Raw genomic sequence first — 26,120 nt, 5'->3', positions numbered from 1 at the left:
CTATACAACCTCTTCTCGCAAGTGTAGCCTAATGACTTGCTACCAAAAAACAGAGTATGGAAAGAATAAAATAACAACTTTACAGTGGAGAAACGTAGCAAACCTTACTCTAATCAAGTGATCAAGGTTAACATCACCAGTGATAAGTCATGTTGATATCATATACAACCTGATAGGACATAATAAGAAAAGCATTTCAACTCTGTGGTGTTCTTTCCAAAACCACATAACCCCAGTCTAATCATGAGAAAAACATCAGACAAATCCAAAGCGAGGAACATTCTAAAAAATACCTGACTCATACTTTGCAAAACTACCAAGGTCATAAAAAAGCAAGGAAAGAGAGAAACTAGCACAGATCAGTGGAGACTAAGAAGACATGAATACTAAATGCAATATGGTATCCTGGATGAGATCCCAGGACAGAAAAAGAGCATATGTGGATAAACTGGTACAACTTGAATAGAGTTTGCAATATAGTTGAAATTAATGTACAAAGTTAGTTTATTAGTTTTGACAAATACACCAGGTACGATGTTAATATTAGAGAAAACTCAGTGAAGGATATATGGAAATGCTGTATCTTTGCATCTTTCCTGTAAATCTCAATTTATTCCAAAATAAGAAGGTTATTTTTTTTTAACTCATTAGGCTTGAATAATAATAAAGACAATTATCTGTCTCGGTACACCTGGGTGGCTCAGTCAGTTAAGTGTCTGACTTAGTTTTGGCTCAGGCCATGATCTCAGGGTTCATGAGCTCAAGCCCTGCATCTGATAGTGTGGAGCTTGCTTGGGATTCTCACTCTCCCTCTCTCTCTGTCCCTCCCCCACTCGCTCTGTCTCAAAATAAATAAATGAACCTTAAAATATTGGCACAAATTTTGTACATACTACCACATTTGGGGGAAGTCATAGGTTAACAAAAAAATTCATAGAATGTATAAAAATTGGATTAGCCAATCTGAAACATAATTTTCTCAGCATTTATTAAAATTTGTAATGCAAATAGACATCTCAGTACCTACTCCAGAGAACATTCATAAATTTTTTACTGAGGCATTATTTAAAAAGGGAACAGATTTTGAAAACAACCTAAATGCCCATAATATGAAAGAGTTACCAGAGACTATGGAATATGCAACAAACAATGAGATAGAGCAATCATCTAACATGCACAGATCTCCAAAGCATTGCTTAAATAAAAAAGCAATTTGTAAAGGCAATAGTATGATGTCATTTTCAGAAACACTCACAATGTCATATATTATCCATGGGTATATGCCAGGTCTGGAAGCATACTCACCAAACTGAAAACAAAGGTTACTTCTGTGGAGAATGGAGGAGGCCAGCAGTCAAGATGGTGATCCATGGACACCTTAGAGTCTATGTTTTTTAGAAGTAAGTTACATTAATTTTTTTAAAGTTTTAAGTATTTAAGAACATTTTAGTCCTACTAAGCACCAAGCTTATATGCAAAACTGAAATCCACTGAGCCAAGTCCTTAACACCCAATGGCACGTACTATATGTCTTCAATAAATATCTGAATGAGTAACTGAATGAGTGAGCGAAGAGACTACATCAGATACTTGTTTTGGAAAATACAGTTGCAACCTCACCTGAGGAACTTATAAGGTAACTCTGCCATTTCAGGGTATCAGAAGAAATGTTGATCAAATTAAGATGTGAGACATTTGAGTTTAGTTCTGGTTCTGCCATTAACTTATTTCATAATGGTCAAATATCCAACTGAACCTGAATTTGTTGATCATAGTTTCTAAAAAATAATGTTGCCTTTGCTAATGACTGCAGAGAGAGATGGAGGGAGGAAACAGAAAGGTGATTGTAATAGAAATCCCAGAAATTGACCCACAGCTGTATGATCAACTAATCATCAACAAAGCAGGACAGAATATCCAATGGAAAAAAGACAGCCTCTTTGGTAAATGGTGTTGGGAAAACTGGACAGCAACATGCATAGAAATTAAACTGGACCACTTTCTTATATCATACAAAATGGATGAAAGAAATGTGAGACAGGAAACCATCAAAATCCTAGAGGAGAACACGGGCAGCAACCTCTTTGACATCGGCCATAGCAACTTACTAGACACATCTCAAATGGCAAGGGAAAGAAAAGCAAAAATGAACTACTGGGATTTCAAGATAAAAAGCTTCTGCACAGTGAAAGAAACAATCAACAAAACTAAAAGGCAACCTATGGAATAGAAGAAGATATTTGCAAAGGACATATCAGATAAAGAGTTAGTATCCAAAATCTATAAAGATCTTATCAAACTCAACACCCAAAAAACAAATAACCCAGTGAAAAATGAGAAGACATGAATTGACGTTTTTCCAAAGAAGACATCCAGACGGCTAACAGACACATGAAAAGATGTTCAACATCACTCAATATCAGGGAAATACAAATCAAAACCACAATGAGATACCACCTCACACCCATCAGAATGGCTAAAATTACACAGGAAACAACAGATGTTGGCAACGATGCAGAGAAAGGGGAACCCTTTACACTGTTGGTGGGAATGCAAACTGGTGCAGCCACTCTGGAGGACAGTACAGAGGTTCCTCAGAAAGTTAAAAATAGAACTACCCTGGGGCGCCTGGGTGGCTCAGTCGGTTAAGCAGCCGACTTGGGCTCAGGTCATGATCTCACGGTCAGTGAGTTCAAGCCCCGCGTCGGGCTCTGTGCTGACAGCTCAGAGCCTGGAGCCTGTTTCAGATTCTGTGTCTCCCTCTCTCTGACCCTCCCCCATTCATGCTCTGTCTCTCTCTGTCTCAAAAATAAATAAACGTTAAAAATTTAAAAAAAAAATAGAACTACCCTAAGACACAGCAGTTGCACTAGTAGGTATTTACCCAAAGAATACAAAAATACTGATATGGCGGGGTACCTGCACCCAATGTTTATAGTAGCATTTTCAACAATAGCCAAATTATGGAAAAAGCCCAGTGTCCACTGACTGATGAATGGATAAAGAAGATGTGGGGTATATATACATAATGTAATACTACTCAGCCATCAAAAAGAAAAATCTTGCCATTGGCAATGATGGATAGAGCTAGAGTGTATTATGCTAAGTGAAATAAGTCAGTCAGAGAAAGCCAAATACCATATGATTTCATTCATATGTGGAATTTAAGAAACAAAACAGATGAAGGGGGAAAAAGAGAGGGAGGCAAATAACAAGAGACTCTTATTTAAGTCTAGAGAATACACTGACGGTTGCTGAAGGGACAGTGGGCAGGGAATGCGCTAAATGGGTGATGGGTATAAAGAAGGGCACTTGTGGTGAATCACTGAATTCTATTCCTGAAACCAATATACATTACATGCTAACTTACAAGAATTTAAATAAAATCTTTTAAAAAAGACATGAGATCATATATGTAATATTTTGAGAAATGCATGGATGCTATTGTAAAAGAACCGAAGAGCTTTTAAAAATAAGTCATAATACTGTTTAACTAGGCTCATATCATCATTGCTCTGCCCCAAGTACTATTAGTGAACTGGTCCATGGCACTAGACCCAATGCTCTAACCCAACTCGTCTAATCTATATGACATCTGGACGATGGAAAGAAGTTTTACAATGTATGAAATCCAGAAATAGAAATTACCTATATTCAAATTTTAAAGAAACTAAATCTAAAAAAAAATAGTTTAAAAGAGAATTATTATAAAAGTCAGTAATGTCACACTAATACTTTCGTTTTTAGCTCAATCAACCTAGGTTTCCCTTTTTTCTCCAACAGGAATACATTAGATAACTAATCATTCCCATAACTATGTTGTTCTTTTCTAGTTCTTTTCTTAGAAAAATTAATTTATACATTTATTCTAAACTGGCTTTGAAATTAATGTTATATTTTGAGGAATACCTATCTAGTTCAAAATACAAATTACTCTGTTAAATGTTCTCAAATACTGATTAAACAACATCCAGAAGTTCCTTTTATTATAATCATGTACATAAAAATGAGACTTGTACACTGATTTAGACATATCATCTTGATTATCAATATTTCAAATTCTTCATGGTTTAATCACCTCTAATTTGCACATGAAAATAAGTATGTTCCTTGACAATAATCCTAACAGATGTTGAAATAACTGAAATTAGTTTGTTTAATTGTTTGAAGAATTATAACACTATTAAACATGATAGGCATGTAAATGTTGCTAACTACTTGGTTACAAGGACATTTAAAGAACTACCTAGTTTCAAAGTTAAATCAGAGTAATTTGATTTCTCCAAATGAAAGAACAAACCATAATAGATTTTGGTAACAGTCTTCAATTAAGAAAATCCTGTATAATCATTCCAGAAAAAGAAAAAGTTGATTTTTAAAAAGCTGTTCTAAAATCTCTGAGCATAAAAGACATGTAAGCCCTAAAAGAATAGTACCTATTTTAGAACTGTGAATAAGTGAGGAAGAAGTTAGAAATTATGCTGTCATAAAACTCTTGTTACCTAAGATACTGAAAATTCCAAAAACAATACTTATAAAAACTAGGCAAAAGGAAGAATTTCAACAAATGTAAAAAGTTTTTATATCATAGTAGCTAGGCTTTCATAAGCTTTTGTCAATATACCAAAGATAAAAATATCTGCTTACTTCTAATTTTGAAGCAACTAATTTAATTTACAAAGAAGAAAGCATTTGTTAGATAAAATTTTACAGCATTATCAGCAATGCTGATTATAAAATATATATTTACTTATTTAGACATTTGAAAACATATCTTCCAATCTCTTCTGATTCCCATATAGAACTTCAAAATCAGTTAATGATCTGTAAAAGTATGATTTTTGAGCTCCAATAGGTAGCTATAGACTTCCACACAACCTGGAATTATAATGTGAAAACTATTAATTTAGCCTAATTTAGCTTTACAGCAGATATATTTCCCATATATTTTTGATGCAAAATTCAAACTGATAAAAACATGTTGAAGAGAAACGTCTGCATTTTTCATTTTTAGCATCCTAAGAGTCAATTTGGTTTAAAGGAATTATTAAATTTTAACTACTAAAATGGAAGAACATCACAAAGAAATGCAACTAGTATTTAATGGGATTAAGCCAAGGGGCCTAAACAGAGAGTACTCCAAATTTTCATTATAAGCCATAAACCATACAATCGAAAACCATACATGTTTTTAGACTCAACACACCTTTTTATAGAGTATCTCTACTGTATTCCAGCTCCTGTACCAGGCACTGGGGATATAGACATGATGCAGACACAGTCTAGTTTGGGAGATAGACTCATGTCCAACTAATTATAAAACGCATTGCTGGGAATGCAAGCTGGTGCAGCCACTCTGGAAAACAGCATGGAGGTTCCTCAAAAAACTAAAAATAGAACCACCCTATGACCCAGCCATTGCACTACTAGGTATTTATCCAAGGGATACAGGTGTGCCATTTTGAAGGGACACATGCACCCCAATGTTTATAGCAGCACTATCAACAATAGCCAAAGTTTGGAAAGAGCCCAAATGTCCATCGATGGATGACTGGATAAAGAAGATGTGGTGTATATATATACAATGGAGTGTTACTCGGCAATCAAAAAGAATGAAATCTTGCCTTTTGCAACTACGTGGATGGAACTGGAGGGTATTATGCTAAGTGAGATTAGTCAGTCAGAGAAAGACAAATATCATATGACTTCACTCATATGAGGACTTTAAGAGACAAAACAGATGAACATAAGGGAAGGGAAACAAAAATAATATAAAAACAGGGAGGGGGACAAAGCATACGAGACTCATAAATATGGAGAACAAACAGAGGGTTACTGGAGGGGATGTGGGAGGGGGGGATGGGCTAAACGGGTAAGGGACATTAAGGAATCTACTCCTGAAATCATTGGTGCACTATACGCTAATTTGGATGTAAATTTAAAAAATAAATTTAAAAAAATAAATTAAAATTAAAAATTAAAATTAAAATTAAAAAAATGCATTGCTACCCTGATTATGAACCTCTTATGGAAACGTAATCAGTTTATCTGTTTAGCCACCAGCTGTGATTATAAACAGATCACAGAATTACATACACTTTTCAAAAAAGCCACTAGCACTAGAAACTAGTTTATAAAACTATAACTTTTACAAGATATGGGGCAATCGGTAAATTTTACATATAGTTAACTACTACATTCAGTGGAACTTTAAGCTTCTGTTAAACTTTTTAAAACTTTGATTCAATTCACAGAATAGTCAGGTACATTAATAGAAGTTATCTCTATTGAATTATATCATCACCTTTTCCTTAGGCTATTTTCTTTCCCTCTTCCAAAGGTAAATCCTTCCTAATATTAAAGGGAATTTTGCATATAATTCAAGTGAAAAAAATGAGTAAGATTTTAAAAGTTTCCAAACACATTCTCTGCATTTGATAAATGTTCACTGCTCTTTATTTTGACTGGCTCTCAGATTTATGTAAAATTCCCTTACTTGGTTTTCAACTTGAATGTTCAGCCAAAACTAAATTCTTTGGGAATATTACATTTTATAAAAATCTTAACTTCTTGAAAATATAACAAAGTCCAAACAATACTGTGTTTTCTTGTACAGGCTTTATCCAAAATAATCAAAGGTGAACCCTTGTATCTTTATTCATATAATATAAAACCACGGCAGTGGCTTATTAGAAAGGAATCTGTAAATGGAAAGTCAGACCAACATACAATAATTTCAAATGTACTTGTAAATGGCTGGGGAGAAAAATCAGGGGGAGGCTAATAAGAATTACATGTTTTCAGAGCGCCTGGGTGGCCCAGTCAGTTGAGCATCTGATTTCAGCTCAGGTCATGATCTCACCATTTGTGAGTTGGTGCCCCACATCTACTGTTGTCAGCACAGAGCCCCCTTCAGACCCTCTGTCCCCCTCTCTGGCCCTCCCCCGCTCACACACATGCACTCTCTCTCAAAAATAAAAACTTAAAAAAAATTTTTTTAATGTTTATTCAATTTTTTGAGAGACACAGAAAGAGTGAGTGTGAGTGGGGCAGAGAGAGTGAGACACACAGAATCTGAAGCAGGCTCCAGGCTCTAAGCTGTCAGCACAGAGCCCAATGGGGGGCTCGAACTCATAAACCGTGAAATCATAACCTGAGGCAAAGTTGGCCACTTAACCAACTGAGCCACCCAGGTGCTCCAAAAATAAATAAAACATTAAAAAAAAGAATTATATGTTGTCTTCCCTATACATATTCTCATTATTATATTTTGTTTAGCAGCTATATGTTAGCTATGGGCAAATATTATCACAAGAGGTTGTGTGTTATAAAAAATAGTATAGGTATATCTACAATTTTTAATCAAATTTCCATTAAAGCCCATAGTTTCATGGGAGCATGTAAAACTATGAGAGAAAAAGTTACAGGGAATTGCCAAAATCCTTCCTATACATGGACACAGATAAAGTGGGTGGTCACATCTAGCCCAACAGGGATTCTTTCTCCATTTCCTTTTTAAAGAGAATTTATAGATTGATACAGGATATCCATTTGTTCTATCTTTTTGTAGATTCTACTTTTATCTACTTGGCATCCATTCATCACAGAACCAAGTATAGTAACTATATTTTCCTATTTTCTATATTACTGGTGCTTTGGCATTTGGGGCCTTATAGACCCAGGGAGAGATTGCCCCTTTCAGGGCTAGCTAAATCCCAAAGATAATTAACACCTTGCCTACAAACATACTCTTCACATGCAAACTAACCAACCCCAAATCTATACCACCAACTTCCTCCTCATCTAAGTCACCAACCAAACCTAAATCATCTCAGAGCCAAGTACCAGGCGACCAGAGACCGCTTCCAAAAGCCCACAGGAATTATTCAAATTAGACAATTCTAAAGTGTTCATCCTGCCTTGCCTTTCCCAATAAAGGCTCCGGCCTAAACCTGTCCTTGCTCTTCTTCACCTTCCGAAACCTGTCTTCTGCCATCTGACCAAAAGCCATAGCTTCCCCTTGATCCTGCACAGCACTAGCGACTTCCTCTCCAGAGACCTGTCAGTATAATGAGGCTTTCCTGGGCTCCCCTGTGTTATTTTGCATAACTAAAACTTTTGTACCTTTGAGCCACACCTCCAGACGCCCTCTCCTCCCCACCCTCTAGCAACACTCTCTTACTCTCTGCTTCTTGGTGTTTGACTATTTTATTTATTTATTTTTAAATATTTATTTTTGAAAGAGAGACAGACAGAGCACAAGTGGGAGAGGCGAGGAGAGAGAGACACAGAATCCGAAGCAGGCTCCAGGCTCTGAGCTGTCAGCACAGAGCACTATGCCAGGCTCAAACCCACAAATCGTGAGATCATGACCTGAGCCGAAGTCAGACACTTAAACAACTGAGCCACCCAGGCGCCCCAGTGTTCAACTATTTTAGATTCCACATACAAGTGAGATCATGCAGTATTTGTCTTCCTGTGTCTGGCTTATTTCACTTAGTATTATGTCCTCCTCAATTGTTTCTGAGTATTCAATTATTACTTCTGAAAATCAAATGGTCTCTAACTCTCTCAGGCCTAAATCACTCACTGTGAAACGTTAGATGGATTAAGATCCATCTATTCTGATCTTATTGTAACCTCGTTGTTATTTCAAACCGTAGTCCAAAAAGTCCCCAAAATCTTTAATAAATTTTATTTTGTTTAGTTTGTGTCTTTATTTGTTTTTTCTTTGAAGAATGGTCAATACGAATGGACATTTTTGTTTTCCTCAGGCCCTCCTGTGTCTCCTCTTGTGGCCACACCTGACTGACCATCTCCTAAAAGGGCAATACTGAAACTATTGACTTAAAAAGATAATCTGAATTACCTTTGAGTCTTATTTATTTGTACTGATCCCTTTTACATGGACTGCCTGCACAGACATTATTATCAAAACAGTGCAAAATGTTTCCTAAGCCCATGATTGGCACAGTTTACTATACCTTCCCATGTGGATGGAATCTTTGCTGCATTTCTTAAAAGACAGGAAAGCCTTCTTTACCTCTTCCATTCTCATCTAATAGGGAGGTTGCCATTAAGGTAATTAATGTAACTGAATTAATTAAAATTTTAGATTCATTAAAATATGAGCCATTCATATATTAATGTTTGTATTAAAGTTCAACTGCATTTTGTTAAGCACTCTTGCTTCTTGTTTTCTAAAGATGCAGGTTATTTTTTGAGATAAATATAAATATGTGTTTATAAATTATTGAAACACAATCACCAAATTATTGTTTAATGGAACAATCCGAGATTCAATAAACTTTTAAAGTCTTTTCATTCCCTCTTCAAGATATTTTCTGAACCAAGAGAAACACCAGGAAAGTATATTTTTTCCAAGAAAAACTGATTTTAATGTCAAAAGTTTCAATGTAACCGTGAAAGGTGGTAGAGTTCATTCTAAAATATTTGACCTACTGGAAATCAAGAGAACTGAGATTACTAGATATTTTGCATTGAGATATATCACTAGCCTAAGGAATCAAAGATATAAGCCCTTTAATAACTTATGCCAGATCATGCAACCATCTCTAAAGATGGGAGAAATCTGTTTAGATGAGAAAGTCGTATAATTCAGTATTCCTAGTCTAAGAGAGATAATGAAGTTTAAGTATGTTAAAAAGAAATGGTTTTTAAATCATAAAAGGGAACAAGTGAAATTATAAGCTACTTAATGTAATTTTATGAAAGGTTGATCTTTTTAAAGCTGTGTTCAAGATTGAGAATGTTTTAAATGAATACAGTTAGAATTTCCTGAATTATGAGAAAGCTTCATTGATTTTTTAAATGGACAAAGACGATATTGAGTTCACCGTTTCTGCATTTTTGTCCTCACAAAGATTTGGCAAAATATTATATTACCTTACATCACAGAAATGGTCTGTACTGGAGGTTCCAGCTCCTTTTGTTACACTAGCACTGGTATCTAAAAATTTTCTAATATCAGGCTAAGACAGTGGATGTTCAGGATTTGTTGTTGTTTAACTCTTATGATAGCCACTTAAATGGTTATTTATGTCAAAGACTAAATAGAAAGTACCACTTTACAATACCAAGACAAACATAAAACAATTACTGTTGTATAACTGTTACCAGATTATTTGATTTAAAAGTAGATTAACCTAATCTCCATTCTTAAGAACTAATTATATTTTTCAAGCCACATAAGGAGAAAAAAAAATATTAAATCAGACTTATGAGCACAGTTCAAACTACCATGCTTTACGTAAGTGACAACCTATTGGAAGGTCTAGAATACTACTTTTGTCAAGTTTGTCGTCTACCAGGATCTTCAGTTACTTCTTGAACATGGCTCTGATGACATGAAAGGTCCTAGATGGTTCAAATAAGAATGACAGTTCTCTTCTTACAGAGTGAAAAAGATGAAAGTGCTGTACATAAGAATCGTCTTAATACAGCAAATGTAACCTGTGCCTATTATAAACTAATAAACAGGAGCACCTGGGTGGCTCAGTCGGCTAGGAATCCAACTTCAGCTCAAGTCATGATCTCACAGTCAGTGAGTTCGAGCCCCACATCGGGCTCTGTGCTGATAGCTCAGAGCCTGGAGCCTGCTTCAGATTCTGTGTCTCCCTCTCTCTCTCTGCCCCTCCCCTGCTCATGCTCTATTCTCTCTGTCTCTCAAAAATCAATAAACATTAAAAAATTAAAAAAAAACTAATAAACAGTAGAGCTGAGAAGAAGGGTAAAAACATTGAAACGCCTTGTGAATTGGACCTCTCCAAACTTCATTCTTAAAAAAAAAAACGCTTAAAGAATGTCTGTGGTTTTTGAAGAGGAACGGTTTCATGCATTCGAAGATGACTGAAAATTTTCATGGCCAAAAAGGTATCTAGTATGGGTCTGTAATGATGGGGCCAGAGGTTCATATCTTCACTGTATAAAGAAGCCATGCATAAATATAAAAAAGATAGGCTAGTACCACAAGCAGCATTTTGGTAATAATTTGATAATTTTCCAAATCATTCGACATTCTTCTGAACTGTGATTTAAAAAAAAAAAAACATCCCACTTCATAGAGAAACACTACCTATAGCAAAGTTGGAAATGGAATACAAAAGAAAGTGTTAGCAAAATGTTTCCAATTGCCAACATTTTAAAAATACCTGTGAGGCTTCTAGTGAAAATCTAACCTAGTTATACAATCATTCTGGAAAGAATTTTGACAATATTTATAAATAGCCTCAAAAATTAGCCTAGTAGTTCCTTAAAGAAATGACCCATCCCAGGGCTGAGGCAGAGAAAATACAAGATGACCCTGGAAAATCTTGTGGGGTCAGATACTAAGGAAGTGCTCAAAAACAAATGAGAACATGTTGAAAGGATGAAAACCAGTTGAAGGAGCTCCTAATATCCAAAGATGAAACCATCTGAACAATAAAACTGGAATTGAGAGTCCTGGGATATGGCCCATAGAGTAAAATAAATATCTCTGAGTCCATACTGAAATAGGCAATTGAATAAATAAACGGAAGAGAAGTGACAGCTCTTCCTTATAGAAAAATCCTAATTTCTGAATGCAGAAAGAATGAAAGAAACAGAAAATCACCATTAGGCAAATACCACAGTAATAAATAAATAATAAACAGGAAATAGTAACTGATGAATGCTAAAATTTGTGGGCAAACGATTGAGGAAAAATAGGATATTTGCTATAGTTTCAAGTATCTCCTCCAAGATATTCATTACTACAAAAGGGAAATTTTTAATTTTACAGGTAGAAAACCTAGCAGACACCTCCATAATCAAGGTTAACATACCCAGAAATGACATCATCTATCCCCTGATATAACTCACTGAGAAGGAAACGTCACTTCAGTGGTATTCTTGACAATAAATGCATAACCTCAATCTCATTGAGAAGCTTGGAAACACAAATGGAGAGATAATCTACAAAAAAAAAAATGCCCTGTACACTTCAAGAGTGTCAAGGTCATGAAAGATAGGAGAAGACTGAATAACTCACAAAATGGAGATGATTAAAAAGACATTGGTAGCTCAATCGGTTAAGCATCAGACTCAATTTCAGCTCAGGTCATGATCTCACAGTTTATGGGTTTGAACCCCACAGCAGGCTCTGCACTGACAGCGTGGAGCCTGCTTGGGATTCTTCCTCTCCCTGTCTCTCTGCCCTCCCCTGCTCATGCTCTCTTTCTAAAAATAAATAAACAAACTTAAAAAAATAAATAAAAGAAAAAGAAGTGATATCTAAACACAAAATGGGATCCTGTAACAGAAAAATGACATATGATACCCTAATAAATACCATGGTTTATTTAATAGAATTGTACTAATGTCCATTTCCTAGTTTTGATTGTTAACTCTATGTAAGATGTTAATATTATGGCAAAGCAAATGAAAGGTATATTGGAACTCTTTGTACTATTTTTGCAATTACTGTGTTAAGTGCAAAATTTATCTCAAAATAAAAAGCCAAAAAATAACAAAATGAATGTTTTCTTTTATAGGTCCTTTTCTATGCTTTTAAACTATGCTAAAATATAAGTATTAATTTTATAATTAGGAAAAATGAACGTATTATATTTACCAGATATATTATTGGCTTGCATCTTATTACTGTCAAATGGATAAATCAAGTTATTACATAAGAATTATTAAATCAATAATTCATTATCAAATTAATTATGCATATGGGGTATAAAAATCTTTGGTGAAATTATTTTCAATCAAAGAGAAATATTATGCCAATAGTAATAACAACAATGATAGCTATAATTTTTGAGTAATTACTCCAAACACTATAACTCATATATAAAGGTATGTACATAATTATATACATAATTGATTCTCACAAGCCTGAAAGGTAGATGTTACTATTATTGTCATCATTCTTATTTTATAGATAAGAAGAGTGAGGCTTTGAACAGCTGGGAAACTTGCCAAAGCTGGCATACATACTTAATTGGAACAGTTAGAACTGTCTGACTCTAAAGTTTAAGCTCTTGACAACTGAGGTCGACTAGTGTTGCTGCTTAATGTATTACCCATGATATGTTTAAGAAGGACTTGCATGCACTTAGCTCTGTTAGAAAGCAGTACAAGATTCTGTGAAACAATAGACTCTGCTTTTAAGAATCTAGCACTCTAATCAAGGAAACAAGTCATATCTATGTGTATTTATATATGAGTAAAAATAATTTTATATACACATATAAATTACAAAGTGATATGTAATATGTAATCAATGCTAAATGAGTAAAATGAGCACTCAGCAATTTTGTAATCCATTATGATCTATAAAAAATATCCCCATTTATTTTTTTTTTTTGCAAGATTTGGTCTTCTAGCATTCCCGCAGCTAAAATAACTCAGACATACTATAATTTTTCAGTTAATTTTTTAAGGTAAATATTCTCAAACTTTAGTGTACATGAGAATCACCTAGAGAGTTCTTTATATTGCTTGTTTATTGGCTCCATCCCCTTGATATTCTTCATACTTGAGTAGCAAGGCCCAGAACCTGCATTTTTAATGAGCCCTCCTGATGATTCTGATACAGGTGCTTCTTGAGTGTGAAGTTTCAATAATAATCCCTTTATTTGTAAATAATAATAATAATAATAATAATAATAATATCTCCTAGAAATGCTCTGTAAAATTATATAATATCAGATTTTATAGGTATTTATATCATAACATTATTCATTAATAAAACACAAAGTACATTATATACAGTTAAATAACAAATTATACATTAGGTCTAGGTCCTGATGTCTGCATGTTTTTCCATTTTATTACCACAGTCTTGTTTCTGAACAAATCAGAAGACTTTTGATAGGCTTATTCCAAAAGCAGCTTAAATATCAACAGGAAATCACCTCTGTATTTATGAAAGGAGCAGAGTGAATCTAACAAAAATGAAATGTGCTTCATAAGCAGAGCTATGTTTTGATTCCTTCCAGTAGTTATTATATACCTAACTACTTTTTATGGCACCTGCTTTCTGGAATGTGACTAGGTTATCACCTTTGATATCAAAGCCTCATTAGTCAAAAAAAAGTCATTAGGAAGCAATTGCCTTCTCTAAATAATTTTGGTTTCTCAGAATAAGCAAGAATAAGCATAGGTAAAAATAAATGTTGGAGGCACTCCAGCAACCTAACACATTCAATATGCAACGGGAAAATTCTTCTAAAAAATACTTGCTTATTAAATCCTTAGAGCATAATTTTCATGATAAATGATCAAGTATTGATGATACTCTTATGAGGACTTCATCATTAGATCAAAACCATACCAAGTCCTTGGCTGTAATACATTCTCACTCTACCCCACTAAGTCTGTAGATTAATCTCTATTTCCATTTTCTTGGAAGATTTCTGGAGTCCTAAACTCTTGGAAAATGGCCTAAGTTTAACATAGGAACGCATATATACAAGGCATCCAGAAATTTTTGTGTCATTTTGTATACATAGAAGTCCTCACTAAAAAAAAAAAAAAAAAACTACAAAACATTGCCATAAGAAATTAAAGATCTAAATACATCGAGAGACAGTCCACGTACATGTTTTGGAAGACTCAGTATGGCCAAGATGGCAATTCTACCCAAATTGATCTGTAAATTTAAAACAATCCCTATCAAAATCTTTGCAGGGTTTTTGTAGAAATCAATAAGTAGATCCTAAAATTCAAAGGACCTAAAATAGCCAAAACAATTTAGAAAAAGAATAAAGTGGAAGGACTTATAATACTTGATACCAAATTTTACTATAAAGTCTCAATAATAAGACAATGTAGTATTAGGGTAAAGAAACACAATAGATTAACAGAACAGAACTTAGAGCCCAGAAAAAGTGACCTTCTATTGATAATCAATTTACTTTCAACAAAGCTGCCAAGAAAATCCAATGGAAAAAAAGGTGGCCTTTTTCACAAATGGTGCTTGAGCAATTAGATATCTATATGCAAAGAATTTAGACTCTTACTCACACCATACACAAAAATTAACTCAAAATAGATCATTGATCTACATGTAAGAACCAAAACTATAAAACTCCTAGGAAAAAACATATGAAGAAAACTCTTCATGAGCTTGGTTTAGGCAGAGTTCTTAGATTCAACACCAAAAGCACAATTGATAAAAGAAAAAATTGATAAATTGCACTTTGTCAAAATTAAAAACTTCTGTATTCCAAAAGTCATCAAGAAAGTTAAGGCCAGACAGAAAATATTTGCAAATCATATTTCTGACAAAAAAGTTATATCCAATATATGTACTATATATATATATATATATATATATATATATATATATATATATAAAACTCTTACAAGACAACAAATATCAATTTGAAAATGGACAAAATATTTTAATCAACATTTCGTAAAAGAATATATACAAATGGCTAACAAGCACATAAAAAGATGTCCAACATCATTAGTGCTATAGACCAAATGTGTTTCCCCAAACACATACTCCAAATTAGTAGATTGAAACCTAACCCCCAAAGTGATGGTATTAGAAGATGGGGCCTTTCTGGGGCACCTGGGTGTCTCAGCTGGTTAAGTGGCCAACTCCTGGGATAGGCTCAGGTCATGATCTCACAGTTTGTGAGATCAAGCCCAGCACTGGGCTCCTCACTGACAGTGTGGAGCCCCCTTGGAATTCTCTTTCTCCCTCTCTCTCTGTCCCTCCCTGACTCACACATGCACAAGCTCTCTCTCACTCTCTCTCAAAATAAATAAACAAACTTAAAAAGAAGAAAAAGAAGAAGAAGAAGAAGAAGAAGAAGAAGAAGGGCCTTTGGGAAATGATTGGGGCTTTTATAAAAGAGGGCCCCAGGTAGCTCCCCTTTCCATCTGCCATCTGAGAACATAGCTGAAAGATGGCTATCTATTAACCGTAAATGGGCTCTCATCAGATACCAAACATACCACTCATTGATTTTGTACTTCCCAGCTTCCAAAGATGCACAAAATAAATTTTTGTTGTTAATAAGCCATCCAGTCTATGATATTTTGTTATAGTAACACAAATGGACTAAGAAAATAAGTCATTATGAGATTGCAAATCAAAATCACAACAGCATACCATTTTATACTCATTAAAATGACTATTCAAAAAGACAATATCAAGTGTTGGCAAAAATGTGGAGAAACCTAAACCCTTCTATTATGGTAGAGCTGGTACCTGTGAAATGGCACAGTCTCACTGAAAAAGAGTCCATTTCTTTGAACATTATATATAAACTTACTATATGATCCAATAATTCCACTCATAGGACTCTACCCAAGAGAAGTGTAAATATATGCCCACATGGAAACAATTATAAATGAAAATTTATAATAGCACCATATATAAGAACCAAAAGTTAGAAACTATACAAATGACTAAAGTCTCAATAAACAAAAGAAGGTCTGCTAGCCATATAATGTAATACTTTCCAGCAATAAAAAGGAACAAACTTCTAATAAATGCTACAATATGAATGGACCTCAAAAATGTTTCACTTAAGTGAAAATAGCCGGATGCAAAAGACTGTCTATTGTACAATTCTACTTATATTAAATGTCTAGAAAAGGCAAATTTACAGAGACGAAAAGGAAATCAGCAAAATGTAGATTAATTATTGCCTAGGGTCAAAAGTGGATATTGACTACACGTGGGCTGGAGAAAGCTTTTTGGGACAATGAAATGTTCTAAAACTGGATTGCAGTGATGGTTGCTCAGTTCTATAAATTTACTGAAAATCACTGAATTGTACACTTGCAACAGAATTTTATGACATGTAAATTATATATATATATGGTGCATTTATTATGATATGTAAAAAAATCTCCTTAAGCATAAGATCTTACAAGAAACATACTTTGAAAATCAGTATAATATGATTGATAATTAATCTGTTTCCTTTGGATTTTGACTTATTATACCATACAGTAACATAATACTGTATGAGGCTAAACCAACAATGACCTTTAAAAAATGTTGGTCACACAAAATGAGGTATAATGGGGAAAAAAGTATTTTCCTAGAAATTTAGTTGTTTTGATGTTCCTTATGCTAAAATTTAATGTATAACAAGAGAAAGTTCAGAAAAATGCTCTGGAGAAAAAAAATAACAATTTGACCCAAGTGAAATAGTTCTCTTCCTCTCTCGTACATAGGATATGCTATATACTCTCTTAACTCAGCTTTGAGGATATATTCCCAAAGACCTCTAGGTCTGCAAATAGTTCAGTGAAACCCTGACTAGCCTTAGCACTGTCTTCACAAAAAGAATACATTTTGTGGTAGACATGATCTAGGGTGTGTGTGTGTTTGTGTGTGTGTTGTGAATCTTCATGAACTTTTCATTTGCTCTTTTCTTGATTTATATAAATAGGACTGATATAAGAATTGTTTAGATCCTCAACTTTTTCCCTGTTAGTGATAAAGGTTAAATAACTTGCCTATTTTTTTGCAATACTTTTCAGGTAAAATTCACCATTTTGCAGTATACAATTTAGTATAATTCACAATGTTATGTAACCATCACACCACTATGTAACTCCAAAATATTTCCATCACTGAAAACAAACAAACAAAAAAACAATAGATGTTAGCAATCACTCCCCCAATTCTGCCCCAGGCCTTGGCAACCACTAATCTACTTTAGTCTCTAAGGATTTTCCTATTCTGAACTTTTCATATAAGTGGAATCATGTAAGATGTGGCCTGCAGTGCCTTACATTTTATAACATCTTATATCATAGTACTTTCATTTTTGAAGAGGTAGATGAAAAAGTCCATATTATAACGGTATTCCTTTTTTTAAATTGGCTCTAATTAAAAAGAACAGAGTCACTTTTTAATTAGATGTAATATTTTCAAATGCTAGCTCAGTACTTATTAGCTATGGGAACCTGGGTAACTTACTTGACCTTCTCAGCCTCGGTTTCTTTATCTGTAAGGCTGGATAACATTAGCAACCTTTCAGGATTATCATGAAGACTAAAGATGTGTGTGCTTAGAGTGAGCCTGAGACAATACCTATTATTACTTCATAAAACTTGTCTAGTTACCATCATCATATTTAACTTAGCACTCAGATGTTTACTCTATGCTAGAAGCGGGACTACACAATGATGGAAAGAATAAAGAGGTTTGGACTCTAGGCCAAGCTCTGCCATTAACTAATGTAAGCAGCATACCCTTAAATACATCTTCTTATCTCTTGGTTGTTCAGTTTCATCATGCATTTAAGTAAATTAATCAGTTAGTCCAAAACCTGCAATTGAGCTCAGTAGTCCTTTTCAGACCAAAACATTTATGATTCCACAAAACAGATACATTAAATACTAGTTACTCCCCTTTTCTAAATAAGAGCAACATAACCTCAAAGAGTATCTGAGACAACTCTTTTAAGTGGAACAATATATTAGAACTTTACACTTATTTTAACTACAATAAATAAAAATTAACTAATATTACTATATAGATGGAGAGTGGTATCCTCACAGAAAGCCAAATGATCACGTGTCATGTATCCTATGAGGTAGGAGAAGGGAAGAGTGGAGTTTCTCTACAAAGCAGTGTTGAGAGTGGCACCCACATTTCTCCATTCACTTGAAGTATCTTGCAATGCACTATGGTCTATGCCCAATTTATACTTCTGAATTAATCATCATCCCAAGGTTATTGGGATACATTGGAAGTGTGATTATTTTGGGCCATGTTCACTAACTCTGTTTGAGTTCCAGACCTTTACCCAGATATTTTCTAAGCCTCCATCAAAGACTATCTCACTTCCTCATCTGCCTTCAGTATTTTTACCATAAACAATACTTGTAGGCTTTAGATTCTACCACTCATTAGCAACCTTGGCATCCCATATGTACATTTTATTTTTATAGTCACTCACCGTTGTAGAGTAAAACTTCAAGTCATAAAGGGGAAAATGAGGATTTCTTATACTGCATTTTGCTTCCTACATATTACTATGTGAGTATGTTTTTTTTAATTAGTACTATAATCTAAATCACCATTTAAATAAAATATAAATACCAATATTACTTAGCCAACTTACATATTCTTTTCATTACTTTGACATTTTAGTCCCCCTTTCCCTCATTTAATAACATAGAAGATTTTTCATAAGGTTCTTTTCACAAATAAAGCAATAAACTGGGCCATTTGGGAATCTAGAATTACCATTTTAAAAGGAGCTCTATTCCACCAATAAATTACCTTTAAAAAGTGATCTTTACTCTAGTTCCATACGTCAGGGCAGTTTTACAAGCAAGTTCAACTTAAAATTAGCTCCTTTTAGGACATCAGAATTTTATAAGGGATCCAACATGGAACCACTAAAATATCACCCAAGATTAAATGGCATGAGATAGAAATACTTGTTATAAAACTACTCTCCTAGAAGTCTCTTCCGTGGTCTAGTAATTTACTCCTAGAAGCAAACTCAACACTCAGTGTCAAGGACAAATTTGAAGTCCTATGCAGTCCTAAATTCCTGGCTTCATACTTTCAAAAGATCAATTCCATCTTTACTAAAGGGATACCACCCTCATTACTATAACAAATAGTCTTCATATTTACCCATCTCAAACAACTTATGACAATGATTATTTGAGGAGAAAATAGCAGTTTTTCTCTAAAAGCTAAATTGAGCTCTATCTCTAGACTAGCTAGAGACTGTGAGCACCATGTGGACAGGGTTTTTGTCTATCTTGTTCATTGCTATATTCTCAGTCCCACGAACATGTTTGGCCAAAAGTAGGCTTTTAATAAATGAAGGAATCTTCTGAACACGGCTTGATCCATAGCTTCAGATGTATCAGTCAGGTGCTATCAAAGCCAGACTATACTCTGAGCCTAGAAGAGCTGAATGTCCTAACCCTTAGAGTGATGAGGGCCAATAAATGCTATGATGCCTTGTTCAGCAAAAGAAAATTATCTGTAAAGCTCCCTAAGGAGGACTGAGAAAAAAAGGAAACATGTCAGGACCTCCTTCACTCACACCCTTAAAATGTACTTTATATACACTAAAATGAAGGTAAACCTTGGAAGCTTAAAAAGAAACTTTTACTCCCTTTCCTCCCTATTAGCAGCTAACTTTTATTGAGCACTTACTAAATGACAGATATTTCACATAAGTTATTTGATTCACTCTTCTCAAAACCCAAGACATATGTACCATTCCCTTCCCATTTTTCAGTTGAAGAAACTGAGGCTTATCACTTCCCCGGGATCATAAAGCATGTAAATAGCAGTGCTGTGACCTACCAGACTGTGTTTTTAAATATTATGCCATATTGCCATTTACATAATTATTTGCAAAGTCATCTGATTAATTTTCTAAAGCAGAGTCAAAAGCTATTTCTTCCTCCCTCTTCCAAGTATAAAAACTCCAGTCCAGGATCTGATTATGATAAGCCTGATTAATAATGTAATGTAAAAAAAAAAAATAGTGCTTTTCTTTCTGAACTAGTTTTAGAAGACCTATATTCCAGTGCTGGCTTCAATACTCTGTGACCTTAGAGAAGTTATTCCAAGTCCCTATGCCTCAATTTCTCATTTATAAAATTAAAATAATAAAATCTGCTTTACTTAAAATGACTGCTTTGAAAACTAAAAAACAAGTCATAAAAGCAATTGAAGCTGAAAATACTATAGAAGTATAAAAGTAGGCCAGTAATTCAGCATCCATTCTAGTCTCTCAAGTTTATTTTTCATATAATCAACTGCTAACATGATCTTCTTTTGCCATTAAACTATGTAACTATGTAACTATTCTGTACTGGCCATTATCCACATAAAATGCAACCTTTGACTCCTCAAAAATTTCCATCAGACTGATGATAGACCTTGTTTTCTAGCCAAACTTTTATTTTCTCTGCTCCTTTAAGCCATACACTGATTGCCCATCTAACCAAGTAATGCTATCCTCTTTTAAAGTCTTCCAGTTAATTCTCACTTGGTCCTAAACCCTGTAAGTGTTCCCAGAAGTGACAACTCATATGCCACATCAAACTGACTTCAGCGTGCTTTTCTAGGCCAACTTCCAAACCCCTTCCCCCTAAAAAAAGGGGTTTTTCCATATAACTTAACCTTTCCTAAATCTCCATCCTTCAATTCCTATGTATAGTCCCTTCCTTTCATCCAAGGAATGATAGTTCTCTCTGACATTCTTGACATCCTTTATTCTGAGTACCCACAGAATCCTAATTTATATATCTATTCAAGTTAGGGAAGAGAGACAAATATTTTATTCTCATTTTTATAAAATAACTCCACTTTGATCCACAGAGAAATGTTTCTACTTTTAAGCAGGCAGGCTAATTGATATGCTTCCTTTTTTCCCCTCACAGCCCCCGCCCTTTATTTAGGCTCCATTCTTGGTAGTGACGCCTGCATTCTTCCCATCCTCCTGCTCCCTCCCAGCCCAAATCTAGCGTCCTGAGGAGAACTGAGCATGCTCAGTAGCCACAGCCAATTCCGGGATGCAAACTGGCATCTTTTGCAGATTTTGAGCCCAGCAGGAGAGGTAAGGCCCTAAAAATACAGTGGCCCAGAATTTGCCCACTCCCCGAGGTATCATTTGATTTAAAGATGTGTTCACAGCCTAGAAATGGACGTGGAAGTGGACAGCTTGCTCTCAGTCCCTATTCTGCAAGGTGGGTCACCAACCTGAGTAACAGAGAGCTGAGAGCAGCCCCTCTTCCTGGTTTGGAGCAGGGAGGAGATTTCTGCTGTTCTGAGCTGTGATAGTGCTGATAGACAGCTGGAAGCTTGCATTTGGCATCTCTGTTGCATCAAGAAAATACTGTTGTTGTTGTTGTTGTTGTTGTTATTGTTATTGTTATTTTTCTTTTTTTCCTTGAACACAGCAACATCAGCTGCTCCAGGCTGAGAAAGATGTTGCCTGAAGAGCTACAAAGTCTGTGAGCCACCCAGAGACTGTGGAGAGGATAGGGAAACCAACTACTTACCCAAGATTTAGATCTGGCTTAAGACCCAGAAATAAGCAGGACATTTCTAAATGACAACTCATGAACCTTTCAGATATTCAAAGCTGAATTGTCAGCCTGTCCCCCCAAAATGCATACCTTCTTTGTATGTGAACCATGACATATTTCCTTTTAAGAGAGATTGACAAAATACACACACACACACACACACACACACACACACACACACACACAATCCTCCTGTTCTCCTTTCCCCTGGTTTCTGCAGATACTAAATCTCTAGAGCTGCAACAGCAGCAGATCCCCTTACCTCACTGCCAGGGGGATGAGGCATAGGGAGGAAATTTATCATGAATGGAATATGATAAAAAGGGAGGGGGGCTTCTCTGCAGGGTCTTCAGCCACCACTGCACAGCCTAAGAAACAGAGATAGGCAGAAACGGGCTGGGAGAGAGACACACAGCTGTCCCTGCTGCTAAAACCTAGCCATCTCTTCAAACAGCAGCAAACATGAGACATTTCATCACCGTAGTGCATCCATATTGAGAAGGGGGAAAAAAAAATCATGTGCTTTGCGTTATGCATTTCAGTCACCCGAGATGGGAGGAGACCCCTGTCCATATGTCGTGGGAGCTATCCACCACCCCAAAAGTACGTTCACTGCATCTAGCCAGCCGACCGCTTGCCTGACAGGATTTGCAGCAAACGCGGTTAATCTGTGACAGCAGGTTGTCTCTTACCGTAGGCAGCAGCGGCTCCATTTGAGCTCCCTGGTCTTTAATCTCCATGTTTTGTAACGCCTCTGGAATAAGCACCTTTCTCTGCAGTGTCTTCAATGTCCTACACTCAGCCCGGCACTCGCTCTGCTTAGTATTCGGATCAGGTAGCTCTGAAGCAGGAGGCAATTGCACACTCCAACTCACCAGAGTCACATGGCTCCTACTCGCTCGGGCTGCTGGCCAGGTTTTGCACTGAATGCCTTGGATCCCTGGGCCGGTAAGAGAGATCTCCCCAGCCCTGTGTCACTGCCCACACCTGGCTGCTGATATAAAATACAGCCTGCAGTGCTGCAAGTCTAATGGACGTTAAGAATCTCACCTAAGATGCTAACTTCTTATCAGACTAGTCCAAGGTGGACTCCAACCAACTCAGCCAGATTTTAACACTTCGAGGCAATTCACTTCATTCCCAGATCCCCATGGGAGACATAAGTCAAACAAGAAGATATTAATAAGGTGTCCTAGATGTCCTGCTGTGAGTACATGGGGTTTTTAAAAACAGGTAAGATGACATTGAAACTGATATGCCTTAGTGAGATTGAACTACACATTAACAAAACCAGACATTAAAGTCATTGTTGACTCACTAAGAATTGGTCATACAGATACATTCAATATTTTAATTCTGAGAAACTTAGGCAAGGCACACGCTATCACAAATTAAAATATATTTTTCTCTGATTTCCCAACAAATAATAGGGAAAGAAAGTATTTTGATAGTAGCAATTATTAAAATACTAAAGCATTCTGAAGAGACAATGAATCTGACAAAAAGCATACACCCTTTTGCCTTAAAAGTATCAACAAAAAAGGGGTAGAAAATTCTCTAACTAATCCATGGGAGAAGATGTGTCAGTGAGAGGAGCTCTTTTGTAGGGAAAAGAAGTTGATAATGGTTGTTGAGTGACTACATATTTCCTAGAATTGATTATAAATCTAGAGTATTTTAAGTAATGAAGCCCACGTATCACTGAATCCCAGACTGAGTACAAAGGTTAACAAATGCAGAGGGGTTAGTAGAGTATAAGTGACAATTACTGAGATAGCTTACCTGAGATAAGAAATTTTTCACCGGATTTTAAAAGCATTCATCGGCAGGAGTGAATATTAAATTATTTTCAGCAACACACCAAAATTTTCCACAACATTCCTGATAGGTGGAATTATTACCTTTTATCTGTTTACCGTCTCAATACAAATCTTTATAATAAACTCTTACCTTGATAAGAAAATATTTTGTTTTATAAACTAGAAAGATTAATATATTTGAGTGACAGTTTTGTGCACACGTAGAGATGATTCTAAGGACTTAAATAACAAGACATTGACTGGCAAGTTGCTAATTTGGGGCCCAACTTGACTTTCTACCATGGACTGATAAATAAAAGCTCCCTTTCCACTCACATAACCATAATAAAGCATCAAAACAACTTATTAGGATAAAAGTGGTGACCTCTCTAGACAGATAATTTCTATCTCATTAGGAAATTCTAAGTCATCCAGTTCATATTTGTTCAAAAAGAATTCAAATATAACTAGGAAAACATCTGACTCTTTATTCCAAGAGCCAAAATAAAAATAAGATAGTATGTATTTTAAATGACTTTTAAGCAATACTTTCCTATAATGTACATCGATAAACCATATAGTTACTTTGCTGGAACAACTATTCCTGAGTGTTCACTATATGCTAGAACTACTATTCCTATCGGTGTAACAGGACTTAGCCAGAGTTTCAACAGACTACGTTCTACTTCTAGAGTGCAAGGAAGCCCATATCTCTGAAGTTCTCTGATCCAAGATAATGAAATGAACGCTAGCTTAGTAAAAAGGAAAGTGGGGAAAGAAAGGGATCCTCAGTTAATCCACACTACTTCTATTTTACAACTCTAAAGACTTCAGAATTAAGGCCCATATCATAGGAAAATATAGCCACATCCTAAGTAAGTGTTAATGAAGAAGTACTGATAACTTCTAGGGAAAAAAATCATCACTAGGGAGTAGACTTTTCACTAACAAAACCATAGAATTTTACAGATAGGCCCATGGAGACCAACTTCTCCATTCATCTTCAAACTCAGAAAGTGAAAAGAACAGAAGTTAGGGAAGAGAAAATCCAACTTGTATGAGCAGCTTGTTTTTCCAACTATGTATTGTCCACCTTGGAGATCCTGATATGTCCTTGGTGGAGGCTAGGATAGGAAGTAGCTGGGATATACATTTTGAAAAACACCCCAGGTAACTTTTCTCTTTCTCCAAGTCCAGAGCCCTTCCACTACAGTCAAGTTTCCTTGGATCCTAGATGATTAAAAATGAGTTCCTCCTCAGCCTGTTTTTATTTAGAAATCCGGTGAGATTTCATTAGCACAATTTGACAGCCATAATTTCAAACATAACATTAAGTATTGCAAAGGCTATATTTGTCCAAGGAACTGAATGTTTCAGACATCTAACTGGAATGAGACAATAGTCCAGTTTTCATTCAGTCAGTCCTACTATGTGTGCGGCACTGTGTAACTCATGCTGTTTCCCGTCAAACTGCGCAATATCAATGTGGAATTTTCCTCTCTGAAGAATGAAATAAAAGGAGCAATCGGCCACAAGCCAACCATACAAAGGGGAATTACAGAAAGCACTAAACAGAAGAGCCACCTTCCTTTCCAGCTGCCCATGTAGCAGCCAATAGAAAAGGAACACAGCCACCATGGTGTGCTTCCTTCCTTGATCTGTCCTGCATCCTGGGACTCTTGCTGACCTCAAATTTTACTAATCCCCCAAGTATGCAAGTCAGCATGGAGCCAATGTCCTTTCAGTTCCTACCTCCTTTTGCTATTTTAAGCCCTGGGGGTTAAGATATGCACATTAATGCAATGTTTATCTTAGAGAAGAGGCCATCTAATATTATATTTGATACATCTAATTGTACCTGAAGAAGGCACTGGACTCTAAAGGTTATTGCCAACACTATTATTTCAAGAAAACACTTTTTCATCCTGGTAATATTGGGTTCTGGCTTAGATCTGAAAGTCTTTTGCCCTGACTCTTTTCAGTATAAAAGCGCTGAATTTTAGTTAGGCAACAAGATCAGAAATATATTCTGAACATTAATACTATGTTGTTGATAATATTAACTCAAGATTAATATTTTCAAACCGTCATTTTTCACATATGTAAATGTGTCAGTACTGTTCATATCATTCACTTAAATGTTATCTCCTTTTACTTCTATCCTTTGGGATCTATACAAATGTTCTAAACAATTTAAAGTACCTTATGTATATTCAATAAATTTGTCAAATCTAAAAGTGTTTAGTTGAATTTGACAAATTCAAGAAATATCAAAACTGTTAT

At 35.3% G+C, this 26,120-nt stretch overlaps 1 protein-coding gene across 1 annotated transcript in view; it reads right to left on the bottom strand.

Annotated features, from left to right (window-relative positions):
- Window positions 1-22,997, bottom strand: part of SLC4A10 (solute carrier family 4 member 10) — a 297,649-nt gene extending 274,652 nt beyond the window's left edge. The window contains exon 1 of the mRNA XM_043576897.1: window positions 22,731-22,997. Coding sequence (XP_043432832.1) covers window positions 22,731-22,778 — 48 coding nt within the window. The 5' untranslated portion in view covers window positions 22,779-22,997. The remainder of the gene's footprint in view (window positions 1-22,730) is intronic.
- Between the last annotated feature and the right edge of the window lie 3,123 nt (window positions 22,998-26,120).

Source organism: Prionailurus bengalensis, chromosome C1 (assembly GCF_016509475.1).
Source record: "Prionailurus bengalensis isolate Pbe53 chromosome C1, Fcat_Pben_1.1_paternal_pri, whole genome shotgun sequence".
NCBI lineage: Eukaryota > Metazoa > Chordata > Mammalia > Carnivora > Felidae > Prionailurus > Prionailurus bengalensis.
Note: the sequence above shows the minus strand (reverse complement) of the source record. Positions and strands in the feature narration are given on the sequence as shown.